Here is an 18,595-nt window from a genome sequence, read left to right as displayed (position 1 = left end):
TAGTTCTATAGGGATCCTCCCAGAGCCCGGAGACTCCCTACTTCCCCTCAGCTTACCCTTTCGCCTTCCTCTCACCCAAGTGCACACTTTCTTTGCCCTTGCTCAGCAGGCTCAATCCACTCTTCCCAGGTTTGCTCATGAGTGACTCGCCTTGGCAGCCTCCAGGTCTTGCCCGTGGTCCTGGGACTCAGCAGTGGCCACCTTGCTGACCAGCCAGGCGTCGAGGAGCAGGGCCTCCCGTTCCAGCTGGTGGAGCTGTAGCTGCTCCTGCAGACCCTGCCGCCTGCCTTCTGCCCTCTGCAGCAGCCCCGAATGGGCCTCCCTCGCCGCCCGCATCCGGGCCAGCACCCTGGGGCTGTGGCAACAAGGACAACCCAGCTGGAGCCCTTCTTCCCTCACGTCCCTCTGTAGGGAGCACCCTCCCTGCACCGCCCTAGGTGGGCCCGGCTCCCACCCACCTTTCTGGGTTCTGTCTGCTCTCAAGGAGAGCTGCTGTCTGCTGTAGCCTCTCAATTCGCACGCTGAACCCCTCTAGGTCCCTTGTGGTGGCCTCCAGCTGCCGCAGAAAGGTGCGCGTGGCCTCGGCACTCTGGCCCACATCCTTGATGTCCAGGACACGGCCCTGCTCTTCCAGCCAGGATTCTGCCTCCTGGAGCTGGTGTGGCACAGAGGAGGTGTTCCCTGGGTGCTGGCCTCCAGGGCTCCCAGCTTGAAGCTCATGGTCTCGACATTCAGAGCAGGGGTTCTCACCCTGGCTGCACCCTGGAATTACCTGAGAGCTTTTACACTCTCTGTGCCTGGCTCTCAACCCTAAAGATTTCTGGTTTGATCTGGAATGGAACCTGAGTATCAACCGGCATTTCTTACAGATTCCAGGTCACTCTGATACAGAGCAATGGCTGAGAGTCATTGGTTTAGAAGAAATGGCACATGCACTAAAACCAAACCCAGGGAGGGGCCTATGTTCCAGATAACATGCAGCATCGACAGCTTGGGGGCAGGGGACCACTTAGTGCAGGTAAGTGAAGATGCACAGAGAGCCTGGAGCCCCACGTGGGGGTTACCTTCCAGGCCTGTGTACACTCCGGGTGTCCTCATGCCCAGGCCCTGCCCTTTTGCATCTCACATCAGCCCCTCACCTCCGTCAGGAACTGCTGGGCCTCCTGAGCCTGCTGTAGCAGCAGCCGCCTCTGCATCACCTGTGCCCGCAGGGAGCCCATGGCATTCTCCAGCTGCTGTACCCGGACAGCCACATCACAGGCCGAGTGCCCAGCCCGCACTAGCTTGTGTCCTGCGTCCACCACGGCCTGAGTCAGGGCCTCGTGGCTGCTGATCTCACTCTCCAGGTTCTGTGGAGGCGGAGGAAAACATGACCACGATGCTACTGGACGCTCCTCAGGGGGCCCCAGAGTTGTGCTAGAAGCCTCACAGTCTCCCACAGACTCGCCCCCAAATTGTTCCCTGACCATATGGCCAACAAAGAACCTAGGGTACCCCCAAAGCCCCACCAGAGGCACAGAGCTCCAAGCACCACTGGCTGGCTGAGTCATGTGCTCAATCTGAGGGCAGCCCCTCCCTGCTCTGGGGGGGGATGGTTCCCACACCTGGTGCTTCTCTTGCAGGTGCCGCACGGCGCTCAGGCTCTGCCCGCAGTCCTGGGTGGCGGCCAGAGGCAGCCTCTCCTGCACCCATGCCATCTCTCCGTCAGCATCCCTGAAGAACTGCGAGAGGCGGCTCCGAGCCTCCAGGGCCTCTCTGCGCTCCCGCAGGGGCTCCTGAAGGCTCTCAAACCTGCAGCAGTGGAGGCGGGGCCAGGGCAGGTAGGGGCCACGGTCATCAGTGTCAGCATCAGACTGTGGCCCAGAGCTCACCCACTCCATGCCCTTCAGTGTGGGGTTGGGGGGAAGCCTGGAGGAGAGCAGCTGGAGGGCAGGGAGGAAGGGGGGGGAGGAGGATACATGTGCCCGGACCTACCTCCGCAGCAGCTTCTGGGCCCGGTCTTCCAGATCTGGGGCGAGGCAGTGGCCTTCCCGCGTCAAGACCTGAGCCTGGCCCAGCAGCAGCTGCACCTGCCCGGCCTGCCTGTCTACTGCCGCCTCCAGCCCGCCCTGAGTCCCCAAGAGCTCGTCCAACCCGGGCTGGTCCCAGCCTAGGATGGGGGCTCTCAGCGTGACCTCCACAGGCTCCAGCCAGCTCTCTAGTCCTTCCACACTCCGCCGGAGACGCAGGGCCTGGGGCAGAGTGCGAGGTGGGCACAAGAGGGAGAGGCCTAGCGCCCCCCCCCCACGTACACCATGGTTCACAGGGCCCACCTCGCAAGCTTCCTGAAGCATGGCCGCCTTCCTCCGGCTGTTGGCCTGCAGCCTGTCCCAGAGCTCTCCCAGCTCCTGGAGCCGTTCCCGGATGGTCTCTGAGGCTGGGTGGCCCTCCTGCAGCAGCCTCTGCCCCTCCTATAGCAACACAGGGCACACCTCATGGACCCAGCACTGCCGGTGCCCCGGGACTTGTGCTGGCTTCCACCGCCAGACTCAGGGCTACGGTCTGCGCGCTAGCTGTGCGATCTTGGGCAAGTTCTGTAACCTCTCTGAGCTCATGTTCCTTATCCATATGATGGGGATGACACTGGTTGTTCTGTTTAAATATTTTGTTTAAAATATTAAAAATTCTTAACAGGACACTTAACACGACAGGGAGCCAGCCTGGGGTCAGGACCTGCTCTCTCTAGGTGGGAGACGGTAAATGGAAAAGGTGCTACACTTTGACTCGTTTACCCACAGGACTGCTAGCTGTGCCTTTCTCTATCCCCTGATGTCTTTCCCAGAGAGCTTTAAAAACTATCCCATCAAAACGTCATCTTTAAAAATCTTGAAAAGGCACTATTTTTGGAGAGGGTGCCCCAGGAAAGCTTCTGCTTCTCGCTACATTTTGGTGCTTAGCATGGTGGTTGTATACAGAATGCACTCAGTGAAGGTCGGCCATCCATTACTATGGTTCAGAGCCACTGCCGGGGCTCTGTGGGGTCGCCCCGTGCTCTGGCCTGCAAGACCGTCCCATGACCCCCAGGGCCTCACCACCTGCAGCCTTTGTTGGTGGTGGACACTTGTGTCTAGCTCGGCCTGGAGACTCTTCTGCTTCCACAGCTGTGTCTGCAGCAGAGCTGGGTTCCTCCAGCCCTCGTCCAGGGCCACCGAGTCCTTCTCCCTCAGCCACGTGGCCACCTGGACACATAAGAGGACCAGGCTCAGCTGCCTCAGGCTCTCCCCTTGGCCCAACCCTCTGGGCTTGCCCTCTCCCCGGGGCAGCTCCTTCCCCCCCACAACCACGACCCACACGCCAACCCCAGGCCAACCTCCAAGGAGTCCTGCAGGAATGTCTGCAGCTGCCCGAGCTCCTCCAGCTGGCGGCGACGGCTCGCGGCTCGCTCTGTGAGTGCCTCTTTCCTGCCAGGAGGAGGGTCTCATGGGTCCTCAGGTCCCCTCATTGGGGCTGGGGTGTGTGCGTGCCTTTCCAGCCTGTGACAGCCCTTCTTATGTATCAATACACCCTGAGGCCGGGGTCTCCTTTGAAATGGAGAGTCATTCTACTTCCGTCTTCACTAGTGTCTGTTAGGGGCTGAACCGCCTCTCCCACATTCTTATGTTCAAGTCCCAATTCCCGGTACCTCACAAACTGACTGCATTTGAAGACAGGGTTTTAAAGAATTAAGTTAAAATGAGATCATTGGCTTTGGGCCAATCTTTCTTGATCCAAAAGTCTGAGAAGCTGGATGAGGTAGAGGAACCAGATGGGCTTTTATGAGGAAAAAAAGGCAGAGCCTGTGTCTCAAACTGTGCCAGCTTCGATTTTTTTTTTTTTTTTTTTTGAGAGAGAGAAAGAGAGAGACACACAGAGACAGAGTGTGAGTTGGGGAGGGACAGAGAGGATGACACCGAATCTGAAGCAGGCTCCAGGCTCTGAGCTGTCAGCACACAGTCTGACATGGGGCTCAAACTCACCAACTGTGAGATCATGACCGGAGCCGAAGTCGGACGCTTAACCGACTGAGCCACCAGACGCCCTGCCCGCCGCCCAGCTTCATTTAAATGAACACCAGAAATCTGCCAACCTGCCTGAGTGGCAGGTGCCGTGCTCAGGTATCAGGGGTGCCTTCTCAGTCCTCACCACAATCCTCAGAGGCAGGTACTGTTACCCCCTCCTTGTAGACCCGGGACTCAGTGAGGAATCTGCCCCAGCCCCACCATGAGTGGGCAACACACAGGAGCTTGGGAGTACCCGGCCCTGCAGGGCCAACGCCTAACCACTGTGCTCTGGTCCTGCCATTTCATTTGGCAATTCTCTGGTTTCCCAGTTCACCCTTCTTTGTAAAACTCCCTTTTATCTCCCCTGGGTGACCACATGCTGTGCTGGGCAGGAGTGCTGGGGGCTTATCCCACCCACAGCCCGGAGCCAGAGGTACCTCAGGAGCAGGGCCTGGCACTGGCCCAGGGCCCTCTGCGCCTCTGGGTGCCCACCCCGCTGCAGGCTGTGGGCTGCCGCCTCCAGGGCACTGATCTTTTCAGCCTGTGCCTCCAGACCCCGCTCAAGCACCTTGTGCTTCCACAGGAGGGTCTCCACATTGGCCGAAGGGTCCTGGCGGGAACAGGGAAGTGGATTCTGTCCACAGGGCTGTGCCTCCCATCCCAAGCTCTCTGCTTTCCCACCTACACCAAACACTCACCCACACAGTGAGCACTCTGCCCCAACACACCCCTCCAACTCCCCAAGGCCGGATGTGGCTTTAGGACAGGGATTCTCAGCCAGGGAAGGTACTAGGGATGAGGGCCGCTGTCACAATTTGCCAGGCAGGTGGAGCTTTTTCATGTAACAGGAATGCTCCCTCCTCCGCACTCCCGGTAAGATTGGGTCAGCGCAGGACAAGCTAGCCCCCAGGTTTTCCGAGGTCTCCCCTGAGTCAGGTTCGCCTGCCACAGGGATTGGGACAGAGGTTGGAAGAGCAAACCTCGGTACAAGGAAGTGAGGAGGGCAGAGGTGAGAAGTGGGGGAAGGAGGCAAGAATGGGTCTAAGGCCAGAGGCTCACCCTCTAAGCTCCCATGACATCCCCGTGGGGCCTAGCTCCAGGCACACAAGAACTGCAAACATGCATGGGGAACAGACTTTTCAGTGACCCCCTCCTTGGCCTGAGGAGCTTAGACAGCACTGGTTGACGTGACCCCTAACGCTGCTTTTGTAAAGCCCCCTCACTCCTGCCGGCACCTACCCCCAGACCCTCACTAGCTGGGCAGTCCTCCCGGCTGCAGAGCCAACTTTCCACCTGTTCCATAGAACTCAGAACCAGCTGTCAAGAAAGGAAAAGGCAAAAGGAAGTGAGCAGAGGGTCCAATCACTGCAGGTGGACCTGTTTGTGCCCAGAGGAGACAGACCAGGGACCAGGAACCTGGTTCAACAGAATGAGTCCACGGCAGGCAAGAGCTGCCTGTGCAAGCTGAGTGGTGGCTGCTAGGTGGTGGGAAAAGGCCCCGGTATGGCAGCCTTTTTGGGTTTGGCTTTGACCAGGGACAATGGGGGTAGCACCCAGCCCAGGGGTGGGGGCAGGATGGAGGCTGCCTACCCGGAGCTCCAAGGCCTGCTGCAGCTGGTGCTGGTGCCCCTGCCAGGCCCTCTCCAGGGTGTTCAGCTCCTGGTCTAAACCAGCCAGGGCCTGGAGGATGTCGGGGGTGGATGGGTGTCCATCTGCAAGCAGTCGCTGCCCAGTGCTTCGGGCCAGGCTGATGCTGTCTCTCTGGGAGTCCAGCTCGGCCTGTAACAAGACTAGGTTCAGATCCAGGAGGCTGAGGCTCCATGAGTGGGAGGGAGGAGGCCCAGTGGGGAGGGGAGAGGCGGGAAGACAGCAGACTGGGTGGGATGGAAGAGGAGAAAGGCAGAGGCAGGTGAGGGAGAAAGAACCCAAGGGAAAGTTGGGATGAGTACATGGGAAAGGGCGGGGAGGAGGCGAGGTCCCAGGATCCTGACCCTCACCTTGAGCTCCCAGTGCCCCGCTATCATGCGCCGGGCCTCTGCAGGGCTGCGGGGGGTGCTTTGGGCATCCATCTCAGCCCGCAGCCTCCGGGCCCAGACCAGCAAGTGCCGTAGCACGGCTTGCAGTTTCTGGGCTTGGTGCAAGGCATCCAGTGACTCCTTCCTGCCCACAGGGTTCATCTGCTAGTCCTGGGGCCTTGGAGCCCCTCTCCCCCCCACACCCACATGTGCTTTCCATCCCTGAATCCCCTTAGCCAGAGAAGGGCCCACAGGCTGGGAACGAATAGAGTGACAATACCAGCGGTTATACGAAATGGATGGAGGAAGGCGCTCAGGGGAAACCAGGGTCGGGGAGAGTAGAGACTGAGATGTTGCAGGGGCTGAGTCTGTGAGGGCAGTGAGACAAAGAGGCCTGGGGGTTTGTACCGCTTCTGGGCCCCACTCCGGAGCTGCCACCAACTGTCCATCATCTCCCTCTGCTTGTGGCTGAGGCTATGGGCTGCCCCAGGGCTTCTCTGGCAGAGGCGGCCCACCTCACAATCTAGGGACTATGGGGGAAGTCAGACTCAGGGGCTGGGGCAGGGAGGCAGGTTGCACTCAGGGGAGCCCCGGCTGCAGGAGGGCCCCAGCCAACAGGGGGTGTACCCACTCTGCTGGCTTTCAGGTACCAAAGCCCTCCTGCCCTGTATATGCCCACCCACGGTCCCACAGAGGAGGCACCCCGGGCCTGGGCCCACCTCCATACCCAGATGCACACCTCCACCTGGGCCTGGATGAGGCCCATTTCTTGCTCCAACTCCTTGTGTTTCCGTATCAGCCTCTGCACGCTCTCCGGATCTTTCCCACAGTCCAGGGCCTGGACCAGGGCGGCCTGGGAAGGAAAGCAGCATTATTGGCTTCGCCTTTGCCCCAGCTCCTCCCTCACTGCAGTGGGTCACCGGGACCGTGGGGTTTCTGCGTGAAAAGCAAGTACCCAGCCTGATTCCCTTCCCAGTGCCCTCAACTGACCAGAGGCCCCTTCCATCTGTGAAGGAGGAAGATTCCCAGGAGAGACTAGGGGATGGAGTTTCTTCTGATCTAGTAATCTCTGTTTGTGGGGGGAGCCTCCTGTGACTCATATTCCTCTGGGGAGAGCTAGGCATGGACAGACAGCATGGACACACAGGACAGGCCTGGCTGGCTATGGCAGGAACTGCAGGAGTAAGGACAGCAAGGCAAGAGCCCTTTGCATGCCCAGAACAGGGCACCATCTGCGCCACACGGGACTTCCCGGGAGGCACACAACCTCACTTTCACCTCTGGCAACATCTAGCCCACGTTTCTCCGTGGTTGCTGACGGGCTCCGGGGCAAACCTCCTGCATGCTTTGCACTTACTCAGGGACAACAGAGGGAAGGGTGCGTTGGGGGTGGTGGCGCTCTGGCCTCTTGACTCACAGCGTTTCTGGAAGCCAGGTGGGCCAGCCTCCGAGCCCGCAATGGGGGCTTCTGGGGCCCAAAGTTGACATCCTGAGAGCCCCTGGCACAGCCCCACCCCCACCGTGACGGACCCCTAGCAGTATCTCCCTCCAGTAGCTCAAGCTGAAGAGAGAGAGACCAAAGGCGAGACCCATGTAGATTCCCGGTGAGCGTGCCCCCAGGCGGCTGCTGTGGTCTTTCACTACTTACCTTTTCCCCAATCCGCTCAGTGAGGTCATCCAGCTTTCCCGACAATGTGTGTGTCTCCAGAGCCCCTTCAAGCTGCCGTTGGTACCGGAGTAGGTTGTCATGGAAACTCTTCCACCTGGCAAGGAGGGTGTAAGGCTGAGTCAGGTGGCCCTCCAGCCCCTGCCTCCCTCTCCTAGCCCCACCGCCTCCCACTCCAGGACTGGCCTGTTGTTCAGCTGGTGTCGCCGCTGGCAGACGGTCTTGACTTGCTCAGGGCACAGGTTCTGGAGCTTCCGGGACAAGTCATTGATGCTCCTGATGTGGGTGTCATCCACTGTGTCCTGCAGGGTGAAGTCACTGGCAGCACCCATCCCGAGCCCTGCCTTGGCAATGCAGTCAGCACGTGGAGGGGCTGCCTGGGCCTGAGAGAGGGTGAGGAGCAACATGTCTGGGGAGCGGAGACAGCTGCACCCCATGCCAGGTGCAGTGAGCAAGATGCACTTGGGGCCTGCAGCCCCGGTGTCATCTCTAAGGCTAGAAAATATGTTCCTGGGTCAGAACTGGGCAGGGTGGGTGGGCAGGCACGCGGTGACTAACAGAAGCTTTAAAGTTAAAACACAGCTTCTCAGGATGAGAAAAGCAAAGCAAGGGGTGGAATGAAATGGCGAGCGTGGGCCTCCTGGTGTTGGATTGTCTCCACCCCTAGGAGTCACCAGGCTGAGGCTGCCACTGCTCCGACACTGCGAGGGGCTTACAGGTCCAGGGGGAGAGGTCCCTGGTAGGGAGAGGGTTGCAGGTGTCCTGCCCCTGGGAAAGGCAGCTTGTAGAGCTTAAATTTCCAAAGCACTTCCCTAGGAAGTGTCTCATGCGAGCTGGGCAGGGAAGGGGGTTCCTCTCCTACAGATGCCAGAGCAGAGCTTAGAGGCTAACGTGGCTCATCTGTGGCAGAGCCAGGATTCGAGCCCAGCTCCTTGAGTCTCTCTGGCGCTCTTTCTACCCCAGCGTCTGTCAAGGTGGCTGTGAATTCCACCACCAGAGAAGGGCAGCATGGGTTGGGGCACTGCAGCCTGTCAAATGTCATACACACTTACATCAAGAGGGAGGAGGTTAGCATGTTTGGTCTCTAACACCTGAGTAGGACTACATTTGCCTAAGTTCTTTCATCTATTCCACATAAGAGAAATAGATTTTGGGGGATGCGTGGGGGGGTGCGGTGAGAAGGTGAGGGGCTGAATGAGGGGTCCCAGCAGCTGCAGTTGAAGGATTACCCACTACACGTGTATTTTTTTTTTTTTAATTTTGAAGTAATTACAGATGCACAGGAAATTGCAAAAGTAGAATGGAGAAGTCCCACGTACTCTTCCCCCATCTACCCCCAAGGGGAACATCTTTTATAACTGTGGCATAACATGAAAACCAGAAATGGACATTATAACTTTTTTTTTTTTTAAGTTTGAGAGAGACAGAGACAGTGTGAGTGGGAGAGGGGCAGAGAGAAAGGGATAGAGAGAGAATCCCAAGCAGGCTCCGTGCTGCCAACCTGGGGCTCGAACCCACAAAACTGCGAGATCATGACCTGAGCAGAAACGAAGAGTTGGATGCTTAACTGACTGAGCCACCCAGGTGTCCCTAGACTTTACAACTATTAACCAGACTACAGGATTTATTCAGTTTGTCAGTTTCCACATGCATGTATCTGTGTGTGGAGGGGGGAGGGAGGAACAGTTCTCTGCAGTTTTATAACGTGTAGATTCCGGTAACCACCACCACACATACATGCTCCCTTTAGGAGGCAGGTGTTATCCCTATTTTAAAGATGAAGAAACTAAGGCTTGGTGAGATAGGGGGCCTGGCTAAGCACATGCAGATAGTAAGCACCGAGCTGGGTAAGACCCACGCGGGGTCACTACTCTGAGCCTTTAAGTGGCCTTTGGGGATGAGTTGGCTGACCTCTGCCCCGCAGGGCCCCCATACCTGGGCCCAGACTCCTCGGAGCTTGTGGAGTTGCCTACGGAGCTGCAGACAGTGCTCAAGGTCCTGGCCCAGGTCGCCCATGTCCACCATCGCCTCCTGCCGAGGCCGAGGGGTGAGGGTCTGTGGGAGGCACTCTGAGTCCCAGCCCCATGTGTGCCCAGCCCCTGGGGCAGTATTGGGGCAGGTGGAGATTTGGGGAACTTCCTGATGGGGCTCCTGCCTGTCGGCAAGCCAGGGAGCTGCAGGCCTGGGGCTCCTCACCCCCATCTCTCAGCTCCTCAGCCCCACCTCCAGCTCTGTTCCTGCCTAGCTGTATCTCACCGTCTCCTGGATCCAGGCATCTGCAAGGTCTGCTTTCTGCAGAAACTCCAGGAAGTTCCGTTTGTTCTCCAGGTCCTGGCCCCGAAGAGCCACTGCCTGCCTTAGCTTCTGCCAGTGTTCCTGCAGGACCCGCAGCCTCTGGGAGACTTCTCCTACCTGAGGGTGGCTCTGTACCACGAGAGCCTCGCCATCCTGGAAGACAGGACACCCGGAGAGCTTGCCTGTCGCCCCTCCCCATGCTTAAGACCTTTCCCTTTGGCGACCGAGAGTCCACACTTTGGGGTAGGACTGGGGCCAAGGGCCTGGCTGTTACCTTGGTAACAGAGATTATCACCTCCTCGTGGGCCTGGACTTCAGCCTCAAAGGCCTGGTGTTTCCGCAGATGTCTCAAGTTATCTTTCAGGTCCCCGGGACAGATTGGCTCTTTCAGCTGCTGGACTCGCTCCTGGATCCAGACCTGAGCCTGGTGGGGGTGGGGACATGTCCCATAATGCTGATACTGTTTCAGTCCATAGAGAAGTCCCACATATCTACTCTCAGCTGTGCCCAGGTAGTTGACTGCTGGCCCCAAGAGCTGAGCTAGGCAGTGCCTGGGAAATGAGATCCAGTGCTTCTAGCCCAGGAAGACGCGTACCAGGCCTGGCTGGTCCCCCGCCCCAGGGAAGGGGCGGGCAGGGCCCTTGGGTGGGAACTCATTTTGGAGGCGAGGCTGGCTTGTTCCTAGGCCCTAGATACTCGGTTCCCTGCCCCTTACCCCTTTCTTCTCTTTGCCCTAGCCCTCATGAGCTCAGGAAGCAGTGGGGTCTCTGCTCATAGTGTCTCTTAATCAAATGTCCTGGGTCCCAGCAAGGCCTCTGGGAAAGTCATTTGACCTTCCAAACTTCAGTGTCCTTATCAAAGGGGTGCGGTGAGGCCCGAATGAACCTATGAATGTGAATGTCATCTGTACACTGTAAAATGTGGCCCGAGCAAAAGGCACTGGGTTGGAGGTGGCCCTCTGACCTGGGTCACGGCCGTGGTGAAGCCAGTCAGCAGCAGAGAGGTGTGCAAGGCACGTCCCCAGCTCTCCGCCAGGTCCTTCACTCGAGCCCGATGCTCTAGCACTGTGCGGAGCCCATCCTGCACCTTGGGACCCCCAAGGGTCTTCGCCTGCTCACACAGAGCTGCCTCCTGCAGGGCAGGGTCGGAGACACAGTGCACTGCTTTCTCACACTGGGAGGCTGAAGCAGGGGCTGGCTCACAGGGAAGCCTTCCCCTCAGCCCGACATGGCCCAGGGCTGGCTGGTCCTCCCAGAAAGCCAGAACCAAGTCCCACAGCTACACAGTGACCAAGTCATGTAGAGCCAGGTATCCCTGCTGTGTGGCCCTCATCCAACTCTGCTCAGTCAGTTCCAACCAGGCACCCCTACTCCTACAGGCTGCCCCCATACATCAACATTACCTGTGGGTATGCACCAATCACTCCGTGTCCCCCATTTACAATTCTCCAAAGCTCCTGGACTCTGCCTCCTTTCCCTCCAGTCACCCCCAATTTCTGACCATGCCAAGTTCTCTTTGAATCTATTACCTGCTCATCTTGGACAGTCAGAACTTTCTGGAAGGTCTTGTGTTTGCGCACCAACTGCTCTGCCTCTTCCACTGAGCTCCCCAGGGCACTTGTTTTCAGGGAGACCTGGATCAGCCCATGGGAAAGTCAAAGAGGCCCTCAGGGACTGTCCACACAGCTGGGGCTCCCCACCCCCATTTGCAGCCATCTGTGCTAAGGCAGCACACAGCCTCTGGGCCTCCTATCAGGGAAAAAGCCAGGGTCCCGGGAAGCAAGGAAGCCAGTGGAAGCGAGAGGAAGCAGGAAGGAGGGAGCATGGGCATAGGTGCTACAGGGTGAGGGGGACCTGCCTCTTGGGCTGTGAGGATCTGATCTAGGAGGGTACACTTCCTGAGGAAGATCTGCTCCTGGTACATGGCTTGTAGTTTCTTTTCCTTCTGTTCCCAGGCCTGGAACATCTGTTCCCGCTCATCCTGCAGGCCTTGCAGCATTTCCTGGACCTGGGGATGTGCATGTGGGGAGCCTGCGTTGGGGAGAGCCGCATGGACAAGATCGAAGCAGGTCCTGAGGGAAGGCTCTGAAGGGAGGCCGGTGTGGCACAGTGGGGCAGGGTGTGAGGTGATCAGGCTCAGACTAGGTCAGGGCAAGCTGGGGGGCATCAGAAAAAGGGGCCCACCTCCTTGATGGGTGTCCCTGCAGCCAGAAGCACCTGCTGGCCCAGCTCGGAGGCCCTCTGGTGCAGTTCCTCCCGGGCTTCCAGCTCTGCCCGAAGCTGTTGGTGGGCGACGAGTTTTAGAAGGCCACTGCTGGGCTCCCTGGAGCTCTCCTCTCCCTGCAGCTCCTGCCACACTCTGGCTGCCCAGGAGGTGTATTCCTGCACCTGGGTCCCCAAGAGATGGAGGGGGAGAGTGGGGTGAGATCTGGGCTGGGTGGCAGAGAACCGGGCTCTGAGGCCCAACTACAGTCTGCCCAGATGCACTCATACATCAGAGTAACTGAGCTGTCCCAGGTCAGAGCCTCAGGTGAGGCTCATGGGGCCTTTTGTCACCAGGTTCCTCTGCTGTCGTCCAACCTAATCCTTCCAGGTCCACTAAACATCTACATTTGCCAGACTCATCACCCTTTGCTTTTGGTGCCCCTCCTGCTTAGAAACTCCTTCTCCTCCCTCCCATCTCTTCCAAGCTCACTTGCTCTTCAAGGGCCAAGGCCTTGTTTGTCTCACGAAGCCTTTCCTGGCACCATGACCTCTTGCCACTCACCTTGTCCTCCGGATTTCTAATTTAATACTTATAAACTGCCTTCTGTTGATGTGTGTACACATCACACAGAGCTAGAGGGGCCTTGGATTTTTGTCCAAACATCTCATTGCGTGGATGAAGAGGGGTCAGTGACACAAAGTACAGAAGTTTTGCAAACTTCAGGTACTCACAAATAGGTATGTTGATGCTCTTCTAACTCATGTCCATACTGGGTTTCCCTCTAGAGCTGGAGGACCTCGTTTATGATGCACATGCACCATGATACATGCGCGCGCACACACACACACAAACCGCCCAAGAGTAAGGAGCCCTCACTGATCTGTGGAAACGGGCCAGGAGGCACGCCTGCTCCAGCTGAGTCCTGCGCTGCTCCGTGTGTAGCTTCAGGGCCTCCCAGGCCTTCACCAGAGCCTGCTGCCTCTGCTGCACCGCATGGGCCTGGGGTCCCCGACCCAGCTTCTGTACCCTGCTCGCAGTCTCCAGCAGTTCCTGCAGCTGGGGTCAGGGTGGAGCATACAGAGGGAAGGGTCATGTCCTCCTAGAGGCTGAAGGGCCAGCCTGGCCCGCAGACTCCTCCTTGGGCCATGCCTGGACATGCACGGTAGGCCCAAGTGGAGGCCCCGTGGGAGTGGAGAAAACCCAGGGGAAGAGACGGGCAGGCCTGAGTGGCCTGTAGGGGCCTGAGTGGGAGAGGCCGTCAGGCTGGCTCACCTGCCGCCCAGTGCCCAGGAGCTCATGCTCCAGCTCCTCGTGTCTCCTCAGCTGGGCCTCCAGCCCACGCAGGTCTGAGGCCACATCACTGGGGAGGCTTGTGGTCTTCTCCTGAGGAGAGGCCAAGGTCATCAGGAACAGAGGGTGGGGCACCGAGGCTGGGGCGGATCCAGTTCTAGAAAGAATTCCCTTCCTCCCTTCAGGCTCATACCTGGACCTGCCTGAGGGCTTCCGACAGATCTCTGTGAACTCTGAGGGTGACCTCGGCATCTTGGAGCCGGTGGCCCTGGGCCTGGGTCAGCTCCCGCAGCTCTGACCAGGAAGCCCTGTCCCCAGGCATGTGGAACAGCAGTAGGAGGTCACCCATTGGCCCGGCATCTCATTCCACCATTAGCTAGTCTGGTCAGCCCTCCTCTTCTCTGGGCTGCACCCAGGACTGGCCCAAAGCTCCCCTTTATAACACCCTTCCCTGCCACTGGGCCTGCCTGCAAACCTGCCTCCCGGAGCCTTTCTAGCTTTACCACGAATTCAGCCCTTCACCGCTGCCATGCTTACCACTTGATTTCTATGCTTTGTGGTACTTCTTCCACCTTGTATATTCCAGTCTTAGTATGTCATTCAAATTATAAATATTTGAGGGCAGAGGCTGCATCTTCTCTCCTTTTTTCATTTACTCAGCCCACTCTCAATGAGCTGTTAAGGCTTCCGCCATGGCCAGTGTCCATGTTGGGGGTCATGGACAAATCATGGCGTTGCCTCAAAGCCACAGGCTGCGGGGGGCTGGGCACACCAGCCAGGTGGCAGGTAGGCAGACTGCACAGCTCCTACCCTGAGTCCTGGGAGCCAGTGGTTTGGAAAAGTGTCCCTGGGGGTCTGGGCAGGACTCCCTGACCTGCACACCCAGCCTTGCCTCCCTCCGCAGGCCGTGGTCACCCGGGGTTCGCTCGGCCTCCCTGGGACCGGCCCCCTCTCCAGATTCCTTGGGGGCAGGCAGAGCCAACATGGCCCCAGAGCATCTTACCCACTCTTTGCACTCCAGAAACTGCCCGCACCGCTCGCTCCCCCCAAACCCGCAACCCTGGCCTAGCCCACTGGCCACTCACTGCAGGTCCTGCTGCCTCTGGTGGGCGTCGGGGGCAGCGCGGTGCCCGAGCTCCAGCAGGCTCTCTACCAGCTGCTGGCAGGTTGCCACCCGCTGGCCACCCAACTCTACTTGGCGCTGAAGCTTTGCAAACTTGGTGCGGAGGTGCTGAGGACAAGAAAGGAGTGGGTGACAGAGTGGCCCCCTGCTGGGGAGGCAGCAAGCAGCCCAGGAAGCAGGTGGCTCATGACCGTCGGGCAATGAGGGGTTGGACAGCCACCGTGCCCGCACACTCTCCTCAGAAGGCCTGTCCTCAGCCAGGGCTCATGACCCCCCTGGCCCCCTTCTCCACAGCCCCGCCAGGCTGTCCCATTGCCCTCACTCTCCCGCCACAGGCTATCCACCGAGCCCTGGCCTTCCTCTCACCAGGACGTGCTCATGGTCTTCTCCGAGGCTCTCCCCTTCCCTGGCCACCTGCTTCTGGCTAGCCAGCCAGCTCCACAGCTCCTCGGCCTCTCCCATGAACTCATGCAGCTTCAGAGTCCCCTCCAGCTCCTGGCCCCTGTGGGGACAGCCCGTAGTTCCCACAAGTCAGTTGCATAATTCCCCCGGGGCAGCTGGCTGGGCTGAAGGAGGGAATCTGAAAGAGTTTATTCGTGGTCTCTGCCCAAGCCTGTGGCTCTGGATTCAGGAAGAATCCAGCCTAAGAAGGACAGTGCAGGGCAGTGGAAGGTGCACATGTGGGGAAGAAAAGAGCGTAGGGAGCTAGGGGCTGAGTTCCACTGGGCCTCACTGAGGACTTGATGGAAGGAGGTGAGTAACACACAACAAGGACTCATCTGAGGCGTCTCCGTGGGCCTGGGGCCATGGGTTCCTTCCAACTCAGAGTCACAGTACAGGAACAGTCCACTGTGGCTAGACTCCCCGTACCCAGAGTGGGTACGGTGCCCCTTACCGTGTGATTGCCAACGCCTGCAGCGCCTGGAGCTGCTCCCGAAGCCTCTCCCGCACCACTTCCAGCTGCTCAGGGGCCCCGGGACCAGTGAGGGTGTGGGCATGCTGGTCAAGCTTCTCCATGGAGCTCCAATAAAGAACCAGCTCCTGCTGTAGGGCCTGCCGGTACACGTGGACCCGTGCCAGGCTCAGGGTAGCTCTGGGTGGCTCACTCATCTATACATCCATCTACCTACCCATCTGTTCCCCCACTGATCCTCACACCCAGCCATCTACCCATCTACCCACCCGATGATCTACCCATCCATTCATCCCCAACCCATCTGTCCAGCCATGCGTCCACCATCTACCTACCCGATACTGATGGAGCTCTTACTGTTCCATCAAAGTGAAGACATGATGGTGCCCTCAGAGGGCTCACTATTTAGCAAGGAAGGGTAAATGCTGGGTAATTGGAGGGAAAGGGTAAAATGCTGGCTAAAAGGAAGGGAGGGCACAGGCACAGGAGGCTCTGTACTAGACCCCAACAATACAGTCTACACAGATGGAAAGAGGTAAGTGAGCTGCCCAGGATGACTTGGGACACCAAAGCTCCACGAGGTCACAGCTCCAGGCACACCCCGTAGGAATGGCTAAGAGTCCTCAGTCACAGAACACGGAAACACTGACCATGAGGGCTATACAGAAAATAATACCCAGATAAGAGGACATTTCAGTACCATCCCGAGCCAGCATTGCTGCAGGGTCTAATGCTGTGTGATCCTGAGAGTCCGATTCCAGGAAGGAGGAGGGTGGTCCAGGCCTCTCTCCCTTTAACTAGAGAATGCTTGTGGAGGAAGATAGGTTTCTGGAGGGCATTTAGTTAACTCAAAGAATGACATTCAAAGTGTGGGAGGGAGAATTCTGCGGAAAACATGGAGAGGGTTAGAACAGGTGACCCCAAGCGAGGACAAAGTACTGGGGCGAGAGGAAGAAGAGAAGGCAGAGAAATCCTGAGGCTACAGGGGTATAAACTGGTCAAGGGACTACAAAAGGGGGGCAGGGGTTCTTCAAAGTGTTGCCTCTGAAGAAAGGGAGCACTGGGGAGGAACAAGGGTCTTGCATGATTTGGGGTTGGGCAGGAAAGGAACTGGCCGTGTTGTCAGGAAGCAAGAGCAGGGCTCTGTGCCTCTTAGTAGTAGATGTGCCTTTTGGGAATGTGACAACCCTCTCCTCGTGGCTCATCGACACCCTAGTGCAGACTGTGTGGAGGATGCCTGGAACATGGTACCTGGTGCTTCCCAATGAGCCTGGCAGTGGCTGCCTTGTCTCCACCATAGTCCTGACTGCTCACCAGTGGCCATTTCTCCTTCACCCAGTCCTCCAGTTCTGATGCAGCCAGAAAATACTGCCAAGAATTAAACCACTTCACCTCGACGATCTCACATAGGACCCTCCACCACCCCTTGTGGACATGATGCCAGGCTCTCCAGCAGCCAGCACAAAGAGGGTTCTGTGCCTACATGGGGACCACCCAACCTCCTGGGCCAAGGTTCTCACCATTGACCCAGTGCCCCAAGAGTCCCAGTCCTGCACACCTCACTCACAGAGTTTGCCTCCCTTCTGCCACTTCCCCTGATCCTGTGAGCTCTCTGCATCTTACCTGCTGGACAGCAACAGCCTGCTGCAGGCACTGGGCCTGTACCTCACACGTCCGTTCCAGCTCTGCCCAGAGGCCTTCCAGCTTCTGGCACTGCTCCATGACACTCTGGGCTTGGGGGTGTCCCGAAGCTGCGAGGCTCCGTCCGGAACCCAGCACCCATTGCACCTGTCCCTGGTGGGCTTTCACCTGTGCCTGGAGCACCTGCCACAGAACAACATGAGGAGCTGCCGCCTCTGGGGTTCCCTTTGTCACGGGGTGCCTGGAACGGAGCCGTGGATGCGGCTCTGGGCCCCACCGAGACAACACTCCTGGGCAGGGGATAACTGAGGGCAGAGACTTGGAAATCAGGACACCCTGAGCAGTGACAGAGGGCTTCTAAGGTCTAGGAATGGGATGTCAGGGATCCCGGGAGAAAATGGGGGGCACTACCTCATGCTTGTGGCAAAGTCTCTGAGCACCATTCAAGCATCTGGTGGAGCTGGTGGAGCTGGCTCTGGGCATGTGCTCAGCCACCCAATTGAGCTCCAGGTCGCTCAGCTGGTAGAACCGGTACAGCTCAAGTGAGGCCTGCAGCTGTACGTGCCGAGTGGCCAGATGTTCCCGCAGGGACTCGAATCTGGGTGGACACAGAAGAGATGGCAGATGCTGGGAACAGATGGGGACAAGACCCTCGGTGCTTTGTGTAGCCCAGCCAGGGACTCACGAGGAACAAAGTAGGGATGGGGCAAAGCCTCAACTGGTGAGGGGGAAGCGGCTGGAGAGGGCTCAAGGCCCAAGCTTTCACTCAGTTGACCTGTATGACTTCCGATTTGGGTGCTGGACATGCCTAGCTGGGGTCTCCGGTCTTCCTATCCCAGAAATGACCCCTCTTGTAAGGGACAGAGATTTGGAGAACTCAGGTCCTGCAGATGCCACCGCAGGGCTCCCTGGGTGGAAGCAATCCTCACGTTCACATGGTGGGGGTGGCACACAGCGGAGTAAAGATGGAACAAGCAGGCGGGTACCTCTGCAGGTACTTCTGGGTCTCTTCCCTGACGGTCTGGGAGGTGAGTCCCCGCTCTGCCTGGGTGACGAGGGCAGCCATCTTGCTGGCCAGCGCCTGGCTCTCGCTTTCCAGTTGGCAGTGCTGTTTCTGTCGCCGCCGGCTTGAGCCCAGGTCCTGCCCTCGTTCTGCACTCTGCAGAGCCCCCTCCAGCTGCTCCATCTTCTCCTTGGCATCCTGAGGAAGGTGCAAGGTGCTGCACTAGCTCTGGAGTACAGGCATGCAAGTTCTTGGACTCTGACACCACGCTGCTTGCAGCTTAACAGATTCACCGAGGACCTGCTGCCTCTACCGTCGTCCACCTCCCGCCTTCCCCCTGAGCCTCATGACCACTCCTGTCCCCTCATGCTTCTTCCTCCACGGGGATGCAAGTTGCGGTGACCACACACATGGGGTACACAGGA

At 58.4% G+C, this 18,595-nt stretch overlaps 1 protein-coding gene across 1 annotated transcript in view; it reads right to left on the bottom strand.

Moving 5' to 3' along the window:
- The window catches only part of SPTBN5 (spectrin beta, non-erythrocytic 5), a 46,160-nt gene that overhangs the window by 6,612 nt on the left and 20,953 nt on the right, over window positions 1–18,595 (bottom strand). The window contains exons 22-54 of the mRNA XM_053889167.1: window positions 18,154–18,368; window positions 17,579–17,765; window positions 17,150–17,350; window positions 16,778–16,894; window positions 15,509–15,666; window positions 14,980–15,115; window positions 14,576–14,721; window positions 13,684–13,798; window positions 13,473–13,583; window positions 13,077–13,256; window positions 12,179–12,382; window positions 11,853–12,002; window positions 11,524–11,628; window positions 10,959–11,126; window positions 10,270–10,419; window positions 9,957–10,148; window positions 9,636–9,731; window positions 7,887–8,002; window positions 7,683–7,797; window positions 6,774–6,887; window positions 6,443–6,564; window positions 6,017–6,179; window positions 5,610–5,798; window positions 5,259–5,336; window positions 4,457–4,629; window positions 3,350–3,440; window positions 3,072–3,218; window positions 2,313–2,450; window positions 1,975–2,231; window positions 1,605–1,791; window positions 1,140–1,349; window positions 459–655; window positions 151–355 (exon numbers count right to left, since the gene is read on the bottom strand). Of these exons, the coding sequence (XP_053745142.1) occupies window positions 151–355; window positions 459–655; window positions 1,140–1,349; window positions 1,605–1,791; window positions 1,975–2,231; window positions 2,313–2,450; window positions 3,072–3,218; window positions 3,350–3,440; window positions 4,457–4,629; window positions 5,259–5,336; window positions 5,610–5,798; window positions 6,017–6,179; window positions 6,443–6,564; window positions 6,774–6,887; window positions 7,683–7,797; window positions 7,887–8,002; window positions 9,636–9,731; window positions 9,957–10,148; window positions 10,270–10,419; window positions 10,959–11,126; window positions 11,524–11,628; window positions 11,853–12,002; window positions 12,179–12,382; window positions 13,077–13,256; window positions 13,473–13,583; window positions 13,684–13,798; window positions 14,576–14,721; window positions 14,980–15,115; window positions 15,509–15,666; window positions 16,778–16,894; window positions 17,150–17,350; window positions 17,579–17,765; window positions 18,154–18,368 (5,133 nt within the window). The remainder of the gene's footprint in view (window positions 1–150; window positions 356–458; window positions 656–1,139; window positions 1,350–1,604; window positions 1,792–1,974; window positions 2,232–2,312; window positions 2,451–3,071; window positions 3,219–3,349; window positions 3,441–4,456; window positions 4,630–5,258; window positions 5,337–5,609; window positions 5,799–6,016; window positions 6,180–6,442; window positions 6,565–6,773; window positions 6,888–7,682; window positions 7,798–7,886; window positions 8,003–9,635; window positions 9,732–9,956; window positions 10,149–10,269; window positions 10,420–10,958; window positions 11,127–11,523; window positions 11,629–11,852; window positions 12,003–12,178; window positions 12,383–13,076; window positions 13,257–13,472; window positions 13,584–13,683; window positions 13,799–14,575; window positions 14,722–14,979; window positions 15,116–15,508; window positions 15,667–16,777; window positions 16,895–17,149; window positions 17,351–17,578; window positions 17,766–18,153; window positions 18,369–18,595) is intronic.

This window comes from Panthera pardus, unplaced genomic scaffold (genome assembly GCF_024362965.1).
Source record: "Panthera pardus isolate Hobbes unplaced genomic scaffold, ASM2436296v1 HiC_scaffold_24, whole genome shotgun sequence".
Lineage (NCBI taxonomy): Eukaryota > Metazoa > Chordata > Mammalia > Carnivora > Felidae > Panthera > Panthera pardus.
This window is presented reverse-complemented; position numbering and strand designations above follow the sequence as displayed.